Source organism: Pelobates fuscus, chromosome 5 (genome assembly GCF_036172605.1).
Source record: "Pelobates fuscus isolate aPelFus1 chromosome 5, aPelFus1.pri, whole genome shotgun sequence".
NCBI classification, from domain to species: Eukaryota; Metazoa; Chordata; class Amphibia; order Anura; family Pelobatidae; genus Pelobates; species Pelobates fuscus.
The window spans coordinates 319,696,416-319,715,609 of NC_086321.1; the positions used below are offsets into that span (position 1 = coordinate 319,696,416).

At 40.9% G+C, this 19,194-nt stretch overlaps 1 protein-coding gene across 4 annotated transcripts in view; it reads left to right on the forward strand.

The window, feature by feature from the left end:
* Positions 1–19,194, forward strand: part of MAST3 (microtubule associated serine/threonine kinase 3) — a 163,974-nt gene that overhangs the window by 96,453 nt on the left and 48,327 nt on the right. For all 4 annotated transcript variants that reach the window (XM_063455580.1, XM_063455581.1, XM_063455582.1 and 1 more), the window contains one exon: positions 5,791–5,879. In XM_063455580.1, the coding sequence (XP_063311650.1) occupies positions 5,791–5,879 (89 nt within the window). The remainder of the gene's footprint in view (positions 1–5,790; positions 5,880–19,194) is intronic.

The following is a 19,194-nucleotide window of genomic DNA, read 5'->3' on the forward strand; positions in this document are numbered from 1 at the left end:
CTGTCTGCGTGCCTCTGCCTGTCTGTCTGCGTGCCTCTGCCTGTCTGTCTGCGTGCCTCTGCCTGTCTGTCTGCGTGCCTCTGCCTGTCTGTCTGCGTGCCTCTGCCTGTCTGTCTGCGTGCCCCTGTCTGTCTGCGTGCCTCTGCCTGTCTGTCTGCGTGCCTCTGTCTGTCTGCGTGCCTCTGCCTGTCTGTCTGCGTGCCTCTGCCTGTCTGTCTGCGTGCCTCTGCCTCTCTGTCTGCGTGCCTCTGCCTCTCTGTCTGCGTGCCTCTGCCTGTCTGTCTGCGTGCCTCTGCCTGTCTGTCTGCGTGCCTCTGCCTGTCTGTCTGCGTGCCTCTGCCTGTCTGTCTGCGTGCCTGCGCCTGTCTGTCTGCGTGCCTGCGCCTGTCTGTCTGCGTGCCTGCGCCTGTCTGTCTGCGTGCCTGCTCCTGTCTGTCTGCGTGCCTGCTCCTGTCTGTCTGCGTGCCTGCGCCTGTCTGTCTGCGTGCCTGCGCCTGTCTGTCTGCGTGCCTGCGCGCCTGCGCCTGTGTGCCTGCGCCTGTGTGCCTGTGTGCCTGTCTGCGTGTATGTATGCTTGTATGCATGCATGTCTGCCTGTCTGTATCTGTGTTTGTCTGTCTATCTGTATGCCTGTATCTGTATGTTTGTCTCTCTCTGTTTATGTATGTATGCCCTTATGCGTTTGTGTGCAGTGTGCATAGGAATTCGTTCATATTTTTTTTTTATAGTCCGGCCCCCAACAGTGTCTGAGGGACCGTGAACTGGCCCCCTGTTTAAAAAGTTTGAGGACCCCTGCTTTAAACCCTTCAATACCGAGCTCTCTTTAATTTAAAAAAAATAAAAATAAATAGTAAACACTTATATGAAACAAAAGGGTTGCAGAGCTTGCATGAACATATTGTAATTTTGTAAACAGATTGCTTTGCAGACAAAAAAATTAAAAGTATGTAAATTTACAAAATGTTCATTTTTTCACTTCATTTTGTTGTTCATCCTTTATAAAAGTATTTGGAAAAAATCTAATACTTTACACAACCATGTCCTTTATCTTGCAATAATGCAAGGGTCCAAAATGTTAATATGAAAGCACAATATATTACAAAAGTGATATTTATAAATAAAAATTGTTAGATAACTTGCCTGTAGGTATTTGCAAGGACTTTGAAGGTGTTACTTGCAGGGCAGGTTACTAAAATGCCAATAGAATGTTAAAGGAATGTCTACATTTGAGCATAATGCCCACATTTAGTAAATACAGTTAAATCATATAATTCTAAAATAACGATATTTCTTATTGCTGTAGCTCACCTTTATTCCAACTAGAATTGATTTCAGCCAATCCATTGCTTTTCCATAGGAAAATATTAGATTGGCTGAGAGTCAATTCTGAGTATTACTCTGCTGCAAACTTCCTATTTTTATTTATTTATTTATTTATTTTTTTAAATTCTTTATTTTTGCACGCGATAGGTAAGGCAAGCATAATACAACTTGAAGGCTTACGCAGAAGCCACAATATAAAAGCGCAAACTTATTTTTATTTATTTTTATTGGATATGATAAGGGCAGCAAACTTGCGGTCTCTAAAATTGCTTGCATTACATCCAACAAATTTTTACCATTCTGGTACACGCTAGGAGTTATTGGATTTCCTTGCACTGCTGCCTCTGGACCCAATAATTGTAGTCCTTACTTATATAGGTACTGTTAACAAGTCAGGCAAAATAAAAGGGAAATAACTTTTTACATTTGCTAGTAATATATATGGATTGTCGTGTAATTGTATAGTTTAGTTAGTATATGAATTAACCGCTTATAATCACCTTGAAGGTAGAGTTGAGCAGGGTCCTCTTCAACCTATCGTTCCTGTAAATGTTCTTGTAATTGTCCTATTTATCGTTAAATCCCCCCTCTCATAATATTGTAAAGCGCTACGGAAAATGTTGGCGCTATATAAATGGCGATGATAATAATAATAATAATAGAGGTTTAAATAACTTTCTAACTGCAACGTAATTATTTGACTTTTTCGCTTTTACAACTTTTATTAGACTAGAAACACATTTACTTGTGATGTTTTATCTATATCAATCTGTTGACAGACCGTCAGCTGATCACCAGCCGCTCGACTAAAACCTTTTCATACTAAAGTAGTTTGGCCACTCCTTTGCCCATCTTTAAATGAGCGTATGTTGTTCTGATTTGGGAGTGTTTCTTTAGACATTGAACCTTTCCTTGGGAAGTTTGGCATGCTAACACATAATATATGCAGAGTGTTCCATCCAACTCTTTAGTACTTGGAATTTCTCCAGTTTTCAGTTGGACAGTCTGGCTCTTATAGGCTGTCGACAAGTCAAAGGAACATTTTCCATGCCAGAAGACTGGGTTTGCTTTACCCATATTGAGAGGTAAATTTGTGCTGCATTATGTTTGTGCGTAGCACTTTCTCTCCTTACTTCCCCATGTAGAGGTAGAATAAAAATCTCTCCTGGGTACAGGCCTGGACTATTTCCCATGTATAGTGATAAGTACAGACCAGTCATACTCCTTCTTGCCCAGTGCCCTTCCAGACTCCGTACGTTTGTAACTAAAATATTTGGCACTAGGCCCACCTTGCATCCAGAATTCACCAGGAATGGGGGTGGACTCCGGGGCTGGAACTTGTTCTGTACAGTGCAGTGTCTGTGTATGTAAATGGTTACCAATCTAATCTTGCCTTCGAAACGACCACAACACGTGCAATGTGCCCACAGGGATTAAACTGACACCAAAAAAATAAGTTTTTGTTAGCTCCGCATTTGATTTTGTGGAAATTGTGAGTGAGTGTGTAAATATTTGCTCATGGTAATCAATGTGTAAGCTCTTAGTTACAGATTTCAAAACTGATCGCAGTGGCAAGCGTGTTTAAATATACTTTAGTGCTCTCAGCATATTAAAAGGGAAATGCATCCCTCGATATTTTTTATTCTTTTCTTTTTAAACCAGCAAGCAAACGCGTTTAGATTACAATACAAAGATGTATTCGCAACACTAAAGTGTGGGACTTGCGCCTCGCGATGTAAATAACCCTTTGAACACTTACCGAATTCCAGCATAGATGCCACTCGATACTGGGTACAGCTCCTCTTTCGCTGATGTCAGTGCCGAGCATATTAGGCCTTCCCCATAGAAAATGCTGGATGTCCTCATGCACAACTAGGTGACAGAGACACTGCATCCAGACCACTTCGGTGAGATTAAGTGGTCTAAGTGCCTCTTTAACCAAGAAGTAAACTTGCCTACATTTTGCAAGGACTAAAGATGAAAATATATCTATACATTTTAATGGTATTAAAGAATAGAAGCTTCTAAAATTTCCCCTCGCCCACTAGCCATTGTTGAGTGAAAATTCAGCCCCGGTGAGTAGAACTTCACTACTAGTGATTGCGCTATGTGCCCCCCTGTCTTGCAGTGGTGTGTGAGTTTTAGGCCTGTTTATTCGTGTAAGAGTTGAAGTTCTGAACCCACACAGTCACAAATGAAAAGTCTTTAGTAATCCGTAAATATTTCTCTAGGAAAGATATAAAAACACAAATTGTTTTGGGACGAAATATCTTGTGCATCTCTTGACGTGATCTACATGGCAGCAACCTGCTGTTTCATAATACTTTTGAAAAACACTATAGGCTGGATGTCTTGGCCGTAAGACCTGACCCAACCTATTGTATATTATAGTTTTTGCAATATCCCATGTGTACTGCCTGAGTACGACAGGAAAAAGATAATTTGTGGCAGTACAACTTCCTTCCCTACTTATTACATTTATATTTGGCATACAGCGTGTTTGCATTATTCTTATGAAAGGAAGTGCATGGCGACAAATACTTAAATATCTTTTTTTTACTTTTTTGATTTAACCTGTTCCTAGGTTACCTGTCCTGCATAGAGCAAATATTCATGCGTACTGCTTCAAAGCCAAGATAAAAAATTGTTTTTATTATAAATAGAGACTATATATACCAGAACCACTACAACTAAATGTAATGTTTCTGGGGCAAATAGTCTGTCCCTGAGAAAAGGAAGTGTTTACACTGCTGGCTAACGCCACCTCTAAGGGCTGTCACTTTTAGCATCTCCAGAAGTGTGCCAGGGCTTTCCTGACACTATAACTGCTACAGCATGTGATTTATGGTGTTTTGAGGTGTAGGCACTCAAAGAACCCAATAGGTTCCTTTATATTTACATTTTTTGGGGGGGATGGGGGGGGGGGATTTGATTTAAATTATGATTTACATTATGATTTAAATCACTAATATAAGACTTAATTTACTTCATGGTTTGCTACATAAAAACTATAAACGTAATATTTAGAACCAGGTGAAGCTTTCATTTTCAGAATAATAAGTTTTCCTCATGCCCTGCATTTGTCTGATTCATTGTTTACTCCAGTGACGACTATAGGAAAAAAGGTTCTGTCTATGGAGGATGTGGGATCCTCCTTAGACCTCAGTGTTGTACACTCGCACTTGCACGAGACTACAACACTGATGTGGGCTCCTGACAGCTAAAGAGGACCGTCAAGAAAACCATAGCAGCAGCTGCAAGAGATATGTTCAGGTAAGTATAACTCTCCTTCCCCTGCATACCATGGCCACCGAACACCTAGCAGATCAGTCACCATTGGGGATCTTTGCAAATTATGCTAAGACCCAGAGGGTGACGGAGCTGTTTTAAGAGGTAAAGTCATTATGTGGACATAATTATCATCATAGTAATGGGATTAAGGTTTTATTCTGAACTCTTTTATTTTCTAACTTTTTTTTTTTTTTACTGTGTAAGAGTAGGAGACACATTATATCTGCATACACCAATTTACAGTTTTGAGAAATGCAACTGTGGTAGTTTTTAGATAGAAAAAATGCTTGTGGGTTTTGCATTAAAAAAATGTGCATAATGCTGCACAGTAAGCCTGCTTTACACTGTGGAAACAGGACATCTTTGTAAATCTGGACTCAAATGTCACTAGATGTATAGATGCTAACAAAAAAACCTTTGTGGACAAATGCAGGTGGTAAATTTGTACAGCTAAAAATAGGTTCATTCTATAAATTGTTAGTATATTATGAACTTAAATACTCACTGGAGAAAATTAAACGGACCCTCCAGGCATTATAACGTCTTAATTTAAATTTGTCATTATCATGTCTGGAGGTCCTTGACACAGTCTTACCATATTGGAATTAAACAGTTTATTTTAACCCCAAAGTACTGTTTACAGAGTGTGCCCTCTCAGCCTCTCTACCCCTTCCTCTAATGGCCACAGCTTCACTGTTGAAACCTTTCCCTTAAATTCGTACCTTTTTAAAGCTTTTCTACCAATGGGAAGCAAGTTTTACATTAATGCTCTCAGCCGATACCTGGCACCCAAGTCTGAAGCCAATGCTGGATAAGGCGGATAAGTGGCAGAGAGGGCAGACGTGTGAACAGTACTTTGGAGTTAAACCATTTGAAAAAACGCTTAATCCCATAAGGTAAGATAGCGCCCTGGATCTTCGGACACCATAACAACCTAATTTAAATAAAGTTACTAGAGTGCCTGTAGTGGTCATTTAAAAATTTTTTGGTTTTGTTTTATTTTTTTCTATAATCTGTATAAATTGATATATGATTACTGAATTGCTTAATTTTTTTTTCTGTGTTGTTTTCTAATTCCATGTTACTGGTGTTTATGGTAATATTGCATTGTTATTACAGAATGAATAAAGACTGCTTTGGTAGACCTTACATTTAATATGCACTTTCTGTCCCCAGCTGTAGGAGCAGCAATAGGAAGAGTCTGGTTATTGGGTCTCCTTCACCAACTATGTCAAGACCTCTCTCCCCACTGTCTGTCCCTACTGGTAAGATTACAACTCCAATCACATTTAAAGCTAACCCATTCTGTCTTCTGGGTATAAGGCGCTATTAATGGTCATCCCATAATGAATCTACAGGGAGTGCAGAATTATTAGGCAAGTTGTATTTTTGAGGATTAATTTTATTATTGAACAACAACCATGTTCTCAATGAACCCAAAAAACTCATTAATATCAAAGCTGAATATTTTTGGAAGTAGTTTTTAGTTTGTTTTTAGTTTTAGCTATTTTAGGGGGATATCTGTGTGTGCAGGTGACTATTACTGTGCATAATTATTAGGCAACTTAACAAAAAACAAATATATACCCATTTCAATTATTTATTTTTACCAGTGAAACCAAAATAACATCATACAACATTCACAAATATACATTTCTGACATTCAAAAACAAAAACAAATCAGTGACCAATATAGCCACCTTTCTTTGCAAGGACACTCAAAAGCCTGCCATCCATGGATTCTGTCAGTGTTTTGATCTGTTCACCATCAACATTGCGTGCAGCAGCAACCACAGCCTCCCAGACACTGTTCAGAGAGGTGTAATGTTTTCCCTCCTTGTAAATCCCACATTTGATGATGGACCACAGGTTCTCAATGGGGTTCAGATCAGGTGAACAAGGAGGCCATGTCATTAGATTTTCTTCTTTTATACCCTTTCTTGCCAGCCACGCTGTGGAGTACTTGGACGCGTGTGATGGAGCATTGTCCTGCATGAAAATAATGTTTTTCTTGAAGGATGCAGACTTCTTCCTGTACCACTGCTTGAAGAAGGTGTCTTCCAGAAACTGGCAGTAGGACTGGGAGTTGAGCTTGACTCCATCCTCAACCCGAAAAGGCACCACAAGCTCATCTTTGATGATACCAGCCCAAACCAGTACTCCACCTCCACCTTGCTGGCGTCTGAGTCGGACTGGAGCTCTCTGCCCTTTACCAATTCAGCCACGGGCCCATCCATCTGGCCCATCAAGACTCACTCTCATTTCATCAGTCCATAAAACCTCTTGGCCCAGTCTTGACGTTTCAGCTTGTGTGTCTTGTTCAGTGGTGTTCTATTAGACAGCCACTAGAGGACACTTCCTGCTTCATAGCACAGGTTTTCTGTGCTAGAGCGTCGCTGGACGTCCTCACGCTGTGTGAGGACCTCCAGCGTCGCTCTATTCCCCATAGGGAAGCATTGAAATTCATTTTCAATGCTTTCCTATGGGGTGCGCTAATGCGCATGCGCGGCATTGCCGCGCATGCGCATTAGGTCTCCTCGGCCGGCAGGCGAGATCAGTCTCGAGCCTATACAGCTTGGAGTAAGACAACATGCATAAAGAGGATGATGTGGTCAAAATACTCATTTGCCTAATAATTCTGCACTCCCTGTATGTACGTTAAACTGCATCTGGGAATATGTCACTAATAATTAAACTAGTAAATGCAAGCATTTACACAAATGTGCAAAGGTTTTAGGCAGGAATGAAAACAGGCTGTAAAGAATGTTGTTTTTTTTTTTATCAATTATCAGAATGGAAAGTAAGTGAATAGATGAAAAATCTGAATATATTACAATATTTGGGGTGATCACCCTTTGCTTTCAAAACCACATCAATTTTACCAGTTGTACTTGTATACAATTTGGTAAGGTACTCTGCAGGTACAAAAAGAAAAGCCCTGCGCTCACTCCCATCACTCCTGGGTGGCAGCAATGACTACAGTACACATCAGCCCCAATATATAGTAAAAACCAAAGGAAAAGGGTTACCTGCGCTCTCTCCTTAATCCCTATGTATATTTAAACAAATGAAGGTAATTTAGTTACTCCAGTGGCCATGGAGGGAATGACCGCCTGCCAACGTCAAGGCAGACCCCCCTAGACGGGTCCAACTTTGACTCTTTACCTTGCCTCCTTGAGCTTCTGGCAAAAATATCTCTGAGACAGAAAGGGGTATTTTTTATATACACCCCTATGTACTTGTTAACCCTTAATAGGGAACACATGGGATGCTCTGCAGGTAGGCAGTTCTAAACTAACAAGTTTATCTGTGGGTTATCCCATACAAACTCAATGATGTTCAGATCAGGGCTCTGTGGGGGGGGGGGGGGGGGGGGCACAGCATCACTTGCAGGATTCAATGTTTTTTTTACACTGAGGACCATTTTTAATGACTTTGGCTGTATATTTTGCCCCACATATTTTTTGCAGCTTGGCCACACGTATCAGATGCGTCCCTGATGATATTGCATGATGGGCAAGTATCTGCCTGTACTTCTCTGCATTGAGGAGACCATTAAATGTGACAAAATCCCCAAATCAATTTGCCCAAATTTGTAAGGATACTCCATTATGCTTCTGTGTTGCCTCCAGACACTCTTACTTGTACTGCTCTTCAGCAAACAAACTGCCATCTGCTACAGCCAAATAGTTTTACTTTTTGCATAGTTAATTTGCTTGACCTTGTTGCCACATCTGAGGTGTTTTCGGTCTCCTATAAAGACCACATCTACTGTCCAGAGACGTCTGGTCAGAAAAGGACCGCCTGGCACCCCGACTGGGTACGTCCGTCAAGCTCACTTCTTAGCTCTCCTCTGGGACACAGGAGTGCTTCAGCCACTAGCCGCTGCAGCTTCGCTGGGGTCTCTCTATTGCTTCCCGTCCTGGGGCAGGGTTCTGGGTACAGCTTCAAGTGATGAAGCTCTCCTGCAGAGAGTATAGCTGATCCACCCAAACACTAGCCCAGACTGAGTAATGGGTGAAAAGGAACTGCTTTATTATGGTCAAGTTGCCTGCTTTTATACACAGCCCCCAGAAAAACCTTCAAGTTTCATGAATATTTTGGAGTAACATAATTTCAGGATTCATTCCAGCAACTTTATCTGCTGATAAGCCATCACAGTCAGAGCCTGCTATACGTTGCTCTGGGAAGAGTGAGTAACCCATTACCTCTGTGTACTTAAATATCTGTATATATACAGTATTACACTATGTACAGTTTTATATTTTACAGATAATCAGAGACAAATTGATATAAGTATATCACATTGTGTGGTGGTGTTTTTAATTGCGCACCCTGTACTTTGTACTTGGTTTTTGTATTTCTAACACATGCCTAAAACTTTTGTACAGGGCTGCGTTTGTGTATGTCTAATATTTAATAACTATATATATTTTAATTTTTTTATTTTTTATTTTTTGCAGTGCATAAGATGTTACAGCTTTACACGGGGTACCCCAAAGGCATTCCTCGTGTTAGTCAGACAATAATTACATTGGGGTATACGTTTGTACTTGCATATTTTCGTGTTAAGGTCGCGTTCTAACAAGATGATGTACAACATTATTTAGTTATATAGCTAGATGAGTTATGCAGGCAGGATATACATATAATATAAGGTTAATTAGACAAGTGAATACGGTACATAGACACTATGTTTTGTGTGGTGATGTTGCTTATCCAGGATTGCTACTAGGTGACTCACCCGGGAAGGCAGGGCACATGTTACAATTACAGGCAGAGTGTGGGAACACACAATAAACACTATGGCCTAAAACTTTTCTGTTGCAAGCGAGGCATGGGTGAAGGTTGATTAACGATTTCTGCAGTGTTAGGGTGCCATGAATGCTAGCATTTTATGTGTTACTATGAGAAGGATGCAAGCGGTAAGCTTATGGTCAAAGGTGCAGCATGTAAACTTAGGCATGTTAAGGCCAGGCAGCCATCTACAGATATAATATAACATAATATCACCCAGTCTGATCAAGAGTTTGTAAGGCTGCATACGCTTCAGGAATCACCGACATGGTGGGTCCGATGCTTCATGGGTGGTAGTGGACATATGGTCGGCCATTGCCTGCTCCAGCATGTTGGCGCAACCCGGTGTTGGTGTCCTTGTAGGCTGAGGTATCTCTCCAGATGCATCTCTCGGGCTTGCCTCTGTTGGGAATCGAGAGGAGCGGTCTCCGCGGTCAGCATTGGGTGTTGCATACTCTGGCGTGTGGCTCTCTTCGGTTGGCGGCAGGGTCGTGAGTGTGGAGCGCAGTCCCTGCATATTGGTGTCTCCGCCGCTTCGTGTCCGGTAGGCCTCCGCTGCTGCTCGTCTTCTCGTGGCTGGTTGCTCTTACAGGTAGGACGTCGTTTGGCGACCTGCGAGAGAGTGGAGCCGCCATCTTCTCTGGCTTCCTGGGCCCGTGCTTGTTTGTTGCACTGGGTGTTCCCAGCTCCGCTGTTGTGCATTCCCTTCTGCAAACTTCGGTGCACGTGGCAGCCGCCATCTTATGTGGTGCGGTCGGGCCCTCGAGTGTGACGATGGCGCCTGTGTGCTCCGGCTGCCATGCCCCCGGGTGAGGACCGGGATCACCCCAGTCCATAGGGGGGGGGGGGGGGGGGACAGGGCCGGGTCCGCTCAGGTTCGAGCCCCAGGCTGGGTGCTGTGTGGCAGGATAGTGGTGCGGCGGCCGTCCGTCCCACTCACCGCCGGAGAAGGCCCCGATTAGGGGCATCAAAGTGTTCTCCTCCAGGGGACTGTAGCTTGATAAGCCAGCCTCTCCCTGGCTCCAGCAGGCCTTCTGCTTTGGGCATTGTAGTTGTCGGTCGGCTTTTTGACTTAAGATAGTTTTTGTTTTGTTTTTCGGCATATTTGGTGCTGAACAGCAGGAGCTTCTTTTGCCTGCGACCGTCCAGCTCGGTGGTCCGGCCCTGCCCCCAATATATATATATATATATATATATATATATATATATATATATATATATATATATATATATATAATATATATTGTGTGTGTGTGTGTGTGTATATTGGATACATATATATTAAACACACATGCAAGGTATACGTTTATATTTATTCATTTGTGTCTATTTCAGCAGTTCATGAGGATTAGGATTGAAGAAATTAATTAAATTGTAAATAAATAACAATTATTTCTTAAAAATTACAAAAACAAAATGTCACTCATGTTCCCTAATACCTTTCTTGAATGTACTCCTCTCACATGGTCCGTTACTGCCTTTTTCGTGATTGGAACAGATAGGTATCCTGAGGACCTTTTAAAACTTTGATTTGGATAAGCATATTATTTATAAGGAGACATGGCTAGGAGCAGCCTTGGTTGGCGCACAGTAATGGCTACACACCAATATTATTTAATTGCCCCGGAGGCATTTTCTAAAGCTAGAGTGCATACTCTGTTCTGTGTTTCGCCTTACAGGACTTGTTCCTGTAATGCAACCTGTTGCTTATGCGTTTCATGGGGTCCCAGTGCACATGTGCATTGGGAATGTAGGTGACAGGTGCTAAGATTCAAAACTTGAAAAACTACCAGACCCTGTTTGACAGCAGGGTGCATTTGGAAGGGGAGTATGGATTTTTAATAATTGTCAGTACCGTATCTAGTGGTACCAACATGGATAGAAGTCCTTTTTAAGTCTTTTCTATAACATGAAAGGTTTCTTATTTTCATTTTATCAGTTTAGTATTTAATTATTTTATATATTGCTCAAAAAGATCCATCAGAGGAATATCTTTATAATAAAAATCTTTATTCAATTAAACTAAAAGCAGTATTTTGCACAGAATTGACATTATTATGCGTAGAATTGTATTCTGGGATGGGTAATGAGGCTGCTGGAGGTGAAGTTACACCCCGGATAGTGAAGAGGCTGCACATACAAACTCCAGCTACTATGGCCACTTTAAATCTCTCCTCCTCTACGCAGGAATATGAGACACCCACCTCAGAAGAGAATAGCACCCAGCAGGGCATGGCTGTCAAACATATGGCCCTCGGCAAAGCAGCCTGTTCCCATGAGAAATCGCTGTGCTGGTAGGGAATAATTAAACTTAAACTCCTCCTGGGTAGGACCCCGTGGGCATTTGGGACCAGGGAGAGGCAGGGTGCTTCTGTATCTGGAGGTCTGAAAAGAGGGAGCGGTGGAGAAAAGGGAACAGAGGAACAGAGACTGACATCTGCTTCCTCTTATTGCCCAGCATATTGCACCAGGAACAGCCACCACAAAAAGTGTGTGTGTATGTATATGCGTAATAGTGTGTTTGTGTAACTCCTGGAAGGAAGTGAGCTAAAACTATAGCTAAAACAATATTAATTACTACTGTGTGAGGTCATTCCATATCAAATTGTCACACAGTTTCAGACTGACCTGATTTTTCATGAAGTGCTAATTTGTCCTATGGCAGGCTTCCCCAAACTCCAGCCCTCCAGATGTTGCTGAACTAGAATTCCCATGATTCTCAGCCTATCTATTTCATTCATAGAATCATGTTCGTTGTAGTTCAGCAACATCTGGAGGGCAGGAGTTTGGGGAAGCCTGTCCTATGGTGTAATGCAAAAATAAAAATTTTCAAAATGGACAAGAAATGGGCCTTAAATTGTTTTAATTAATTTAACAAATAACTCCCATAAAAGGAACGGATTAAGACCAGTGACGGCGTGTTCCCTTTTCCATGAAACACTAGTGATAGTTAAAGTTTGTGGCAATTGTAGGAACTAAATGAGTAAGATTGAAAAAGAGGATGAAAAAGAAATCACAGGCTTTCCAAGTACTAGCCAGAATGTAGATTAAGATTGCAGAAGTTCAGATTGCAGACCTAGTAGAGTCTCCCATTAACATGAAAAAGCACCATATATATTGTACAAAAAAAGTAAAAGAATTAAAACCGCTGTAAAACGCAAACTTCTTAACAATGCAGATTCTTCCGAAAGTTATGTAGAGTCCCAATATAAAACTATTTTAAGTTCCTTGAAAACAAATTCCAAGCTTTGACTTTCGCTTAAATCTTGGGGTATCAGGAAGAGTGTGAGGGAATTTCATGCACCAATGTAGATGGTAAGATGGCCAAAGATAGAATACATTTTTAACAATTTCTATCTACCGGTACTCAAAATCTGAAACCTGGCAATACTGTACTTGCAGAAACTGCTGACGGACAAAAAACACATTTTATGAAAGTGATGAGGTCAGTATTCCTGGGCTTGGGATAAAAGATTGTGTTTCCAAGAAAGTCAGTACTGAGCAAAAATTAGTGTCTCCAAATGTCTTATCAGTTGAATTCTACTTGGGTAATTGTGCGACCTGCCCTGAATGTCAAGTAATCCAAAATTTGTTAGAAAATGCCTTTAAAGAAAATGCAATCGAGCATGTAAATTTTTGCCGGTGGATATCTGTAGAAAGATGCATCTTAGAGACATTACAAAAAAAGTCTCTGAATTTGTCAACCTGTGCAAAAATTTCTGTTTTTACTTCACCGTGACTTCATAGCTAAACAATAAAGTTCCTATATGAATCATGTCATGTCTGATTCCGAAATTGTGTATAGTTTTTCAGAAAACTCTCTTATTTTGTTGTGCAAGATGAAGCACAGTCCTATCATAGGACCAGCAACCAAGCCACACTACATCTGTTTGTATATTTTAAAACGGGTGAAAAAACTGAGCGTTCCTAGAACACAATACTGTTAACTGTTTATTTAATCGGGAACTCTCAGATTCTTTTGGGCAGTTTCTGAAATCTCCTCTGCAAAAATTTGTATTTTTCCGATGGGTCTGCTCCTAATATAAAATCAAGAACTTTTTAAATGTATGTGTCCGTAAAAATAATTAGAATTTTGCAGCCGAGTGGCATTATTCCACTATAGCTCATGGGAAAAGGGGAATATGATGATGGGGTTGGTGGGACGGTAAAAAAGGTTGGCCGCTCGAGCAAGTTTCCCAAGGCTATCTGAGGACCAAATAATGACACCAAGGGAATCTTTTGAGTTGAAAAAAAAAATGTTTCAAATATTGACTTCACATTTGTTACACAGGCAGAGTACATTGAGCCAAACCAGTGTTTGACAGATCGCTTAAGCAAAGCACAAAAACTGAACCAGGAAGTCAAAAACTGCATGGTTTCATAACATCTAGTGAAACAAAAATCTTGGTCAAAGCTTTTTCTTTTGCTGAGACATCAGTTGAGCATACTGTAATAAGATGGGCAGGAAGCCTGGTTTTCAGTAAAATAAGTGGTTATGTCATCGCACTGTACTGTAAGTGGCAATTGGTGGCTGGGCTCTGTTTAGCAAAACAGGAAGAGAAGGATGAAGTGAAGGTAACATTCTTTCACCCAGGTCCATCTCCTTCCATCAAGATATGTCCTGTGTAAAGAGAGCTCTGGCCGTACATATACCCTCTGTGCTCAAGAAATCAAACAAGCTTTTCAAACCTTTTACCAGTTCACTAGGTCAAGAAGAAGCCTAATATTACCATTTGTGTAAAAAAAAAAATATTGAACTAAAGCATTCATGTGAGTTTTCTTCGTTGGATTTCTCTAGACCATACGTGTTTCGCCTCTCATACATTGTGATTCCCTCGTAAAACCCCTCAGTGACCAGACCGTTTTTTCTTCCTGTTAAGGACCAGGACTGTTTTTAGATTTCTGTGGTGTTTGTGTTTAGCTGTAATTTTCCTTACTCATTCTAAATTGTTGTCCTGAGTTTAGAAATACTCCAACTCCAAATTTCTTTTTTCCAAAGTTTTTTTTTTTTGTTTGTTTTTTTTTGCAATTTATTAGGCAATAAGTGCAGGTAGCACTTTGCTATTTCCAAATTATTATTTTTTTCAAAATTTAACAAAAGTTACATTGTAACACTGATATCTGTCCGGAATCCCTGAATAACCCTTCACATGTATATATTTTTTGAAAGAAGACAACTTAAGGTATTCAACTTGGGGTATTTGGACTGCTTTCATGCAACAATTTTACCACCAATCTTTGCCAAAAAAAAATCTATTTTAATTTTTTTTGACACACATAGCAATTTAAGAATACATGTACTGAGAACTTTAAGGGGTACTGCCAAAAAAAAACACAATATGTGTTCAGAAACATCTCCTGAGTACAGTGATACCACCCATGCATAGGTGTGTCTGGTTCTCTGGAGGCTAAAAGACCTTATTTGGAGGGTGCGCTTTCCAGTTTTCCAACTTGGAATTTTCACAGCTGGTAATGCACCCATGTCCTATATGGGACATTTTTTAAGCCGGCCAATGTAATCTACCCCCTTCAAACCATATAATTTTGAAAAGAAGACACCCTAGGTTATTTCAAATGGTGATATTTTTTTATTTATTTTTTATAAATCTTTATTTTTGGAAAATAGTTTTACATAAATACATAATTAAAACATACTTTAAGACCCATATCTGAAAGTACTCAATTATCTTAAAGATATTGGTTGGATCATATTAAAACAATATTCGTAATATTACATGCGAAAACACGTATCGCAAAATAAACCCCCCAAAAATCATATTGATTCAACATATGGAGTGAGTCGGTGGGTGGGGACTACTTATTTTTTTTGGTCTATTTGATGCCAATGCGTCTCTTGGACGAAGACAATTTGTATCTTTTCTTTCTGTAAATCGTCATTAAAAGCCCATCTTTTTTGCGGAATATTAAGACCCTGGCTATTTATAGAGGCTAATTTAATCATAGCAATATCTCTTCCCAAATAAGTCTGAAAACCTCCCCAAACTGACTTGTTTACTCGCCATAATGCCGAAGAACACACACAGACAAAAAAACCCCACCTTTTTACCAAAAAATACATACATATGCAATAACCACTGCTATCATACTGGAAGTCTTGTCTAAAGGCTTCCACTATACTTCCCTCTTGTGTGTAATATTATACACAAACTAAGTTCTATTGAGAACGTAAAGCGTCACTGTAATGCCGAACTTACCTTTCTTTAATCAATTCCTCTACTCTTCCTCTCTCAGGATCTGTTCTTCATTTCTTCCTGTCTGCACTAGGGAGTAGGTAGAGGTTTGGTAGAGGTTTTATTCATTTTTTTGTTTTGGGTGGGGGGGGGGGTAACTGGGGGCTTGGGGACCCCTAGTCACCTTGGGGGGGTAACATTATCATTTAGGGCCCCCACCCGCCGCTCAGGGGTGGGGGGAGAGGACAATTTGTCGTTCCCCACATTGTTATTTAGGGCCACCAGCTGATGCTCAGGGCTGGGGGGGGAAGGACAATAGGTCCCCCTCCACTGCTGCTCAGGCGTGGGGGCCAGGGGGAGGACAATAGGCCCACCCCCCTCATTCTCATTTAGGGCCCCCCACCCACCACTCAGGGGTAGGGGCCAGCAGGGAGGACAATAGGTCGCCGGGCCCCCACCTGCTGATCAGTAGTGGGGCCGAGGGGGAGGACTTATAGGTTCCCCTCACCTAATTGTTCTTTAGGACCCCCACCTGCCGCTCAGGGTTGGGGGCCGAGGGGGAGGACAATTTGTTCCCCCCTATTGTTATTAGGGCCCCCACCCACCGCTCAGGTCCCCCCTCCAGTTTAATAGCCCCCACTCGCACGGCACAGGTCGGGGCTCGGGAGGGGGGGATACTAGTGTTTGGGTTTTTTTAACAGTAAGAAGCCACTGGCTGCTCATTGTTTAGTAGACATGCCTCTAATCGCGATATAGCGAGTAGGGGCATAATTTACTAATACTAGGTAATCTTTACTTAGTATTAGTATATTTGGCTGAATGACCAATTTAGGTCTTTCAGCCTTTTGGTAGATAGCTCTCTGATACCGTGGGAATTAGGGAGTTATCTACTAAGCGACTGCATGATTCAGCCGCGGCACGAATAGGATAGGAAGTTTAATTAATTTGAATGAAATTTCGATATGAACAAAGTCCCAAATTGCGTCCTAACACGAATGGAGAAACTGTTCTCATTCTGTTAGGACGCAATTTGGTAGTTTCACCGGTGTTCTGTCTAAATGACAGGACGTTCGGGAAAAGTGAAAGGAGACTTCGTGGGAACACAGAGGAAAGGTGAGAATTGTGGAAAACCTTCTCTTATCACTGGAAATGAAGCACACTTTGCTCCTCCGCTGGTCAGAGATGGTCAGGCATAGGAAGCCTCCATAAGACAAATAGTCCCTACTTTGTCTTATGTTATAAAGAAAACTAGACCAGACAGGAAGAAATGAAGAACAGCTCCCGAGAGAGGAAGAGAAGAGGAATCCATTAAAGAAAGGTAAGTTCGACATGACAGTGCCCCTTTAAGGCGGATAAGTTTAGTCCGGCGAACCTTTTATCTTATATTGTTAGCCATGTATTCCCTTCTCTTTCACTTTGTCATTCAGCCATCTCTACTTTTCAATTCTTTATATTCAGTTAACTCGGGAAATCCCTAAACAAGATTTTATAGTATAGTAAGGAAAGGAGAGGTAGGAAAGAAAAAGGGGGAAAAAAAGTCTTCCATAGTAATGTATATTTAAACAATTAACTCTTAACTTGTGTCTGACATTCCTCTTACTTCCTCTTACCATACTTTATTTGTTGTGTATGAACACAAGCATGTATTCCTGACCCTATAGTGCTAAAACCATTATTTAGGTGGTTTGTTCTCTTCTCTCCCCCCCCCCCCCCCCTGTTAGCCCCTCTATAAAAGTATAAAACTGTGCTGGCTCTGCCCCTTTTGTGACATCATCAAAATGGCTGATTTTTCGCCAATCCAAGGCTTTCTCATAGCTAAAATCGGCATGGGGCGGGGCCAAATGCATTTTTGGGCAATCAGGGACTTCTCATAGAGATGCATTGAATCAATGCATCTCTATGAAGAAAATTCAGCGTCTCCATGCAGCGTGGGGACGCTGAATGGCAGCGTTGCTTACTGTGCAGTCCTGAGCCAGGAAGCCCCTCCAGTGGCCATCTAAGGAGTGGCTACTTGGAGGTTTCCCTAGGGGCAATGTAAACACTGCCTTTTCTTCCTGAAAATGCCTGAAGGGAGCTATTATACTCACCAGATCTACATTAAGCTCTAGTTGTTATGGTGACTATAGTGTCCCTTTAAGTATCATCCTTCCCCCCCCCCCTCCCATAGTGAAAATTATCTTGCTTATAGGAATATTGACCAAAGGCCCATTGCATTACACACTTAAATACATATTGTGAATCACTATAAACAATTTAGTGCAAATTGCCTCTTTTTCTTAACAGTTAAAGCGACAACTCCCCACTTATTGAATCTTTAAGTTTAAACTTTTTTCATTTATCCAGATATTTGCTTCTTCTACAGCTTTTAACATAGTCACGTGTCCATCTGACAGTATCCGTATTTCGAATGGGTTAGCCCAGGAATACTTGATGCAATTTTTCCGCAATATGTTTGTTATTGACGAAATTCTTTTAACCCCTTAAGGACACGACATGTGTTGCATGTCATGATTCCCTTTTATTCCAGAAGTTTGGTCCTTAAGGGGTTAAATTCTTCTTCTTTAAGAGACTTAGTTCTACTCATACGGAGAATAATTTCTTTAAACTGGAAGGATTGGAAGTTGACAATAATATCACTTTGCAGGTTTTCTGCTATTGATTTTGGTCCGAAGACTCAATGGCATCTCTCTATATTGATATCATATGTTGTTGTATCAATTTCCCATGATGACCAGAGTTTTAGAAATTCCATAAAATGTATCTTGTGAATGACTCGGGGACATTCCTCAGTCGCAGATTGTTTATTCTAGTTCTATCCTCCACATCTCCCATCTTTATTTACACATTTTTAATGTGGTTGTTCAGTGAAGTATTTTATTCTTTCAGCCAGTTTTCCTGGAAATCTAATCAATGGAACAATTTACACTGCTTGGAGAGTCGTCTATACCAGACAATGATAATACTGAATCTCCTGTTTTGTTTTCTTTTAAATCTTTATTAACAGGTGAAAACAAGTTAGCTGCTCCTTTTCCCCCTTTGGGATCTTTCTTCTTATCTTTTTTTTTTTTTTTTTTTTTGTCATTGTTTTTGGGGGCTTTAGCAGCCATATCTCAATCGTATTTAGAGTTTACTTCTTTCAGATTATCTATCTATCTATCTATCTATCTATCCATCCTTTTTTTTTTTTTTTTCTATTCTGCAAGACTGGGGACTGGGTGCACTCCCTCTTCTGTTGAAGTATCTTCTAATACAGACATAGGCAACCTTCGGCACTACAGATGTTTTGTACTACACCTCCCATGATGCTTTGCCAGCATTATGGGGGATGTAGTCCACAACGAAGGTTGCCTACTCCTGTTCTAATATATAGAAAAATACGGAATACTGCTAGGCTTTTCACCCACTCTTTTGCTATATTATAAGTCACTTCCGCGTACCAACAAAATTAATTATTTTCTTTGCTTTCAGTAGAAGCGAATAATTAATAGCATATAGGGATATTTCCCTCTTGTTGCTATAGCAGATTGCCACTTAAGTAAATTACTTTCCCCCAGGGCTCTTGGCATAGTATCAACTCTTTCCCCTTTTTACT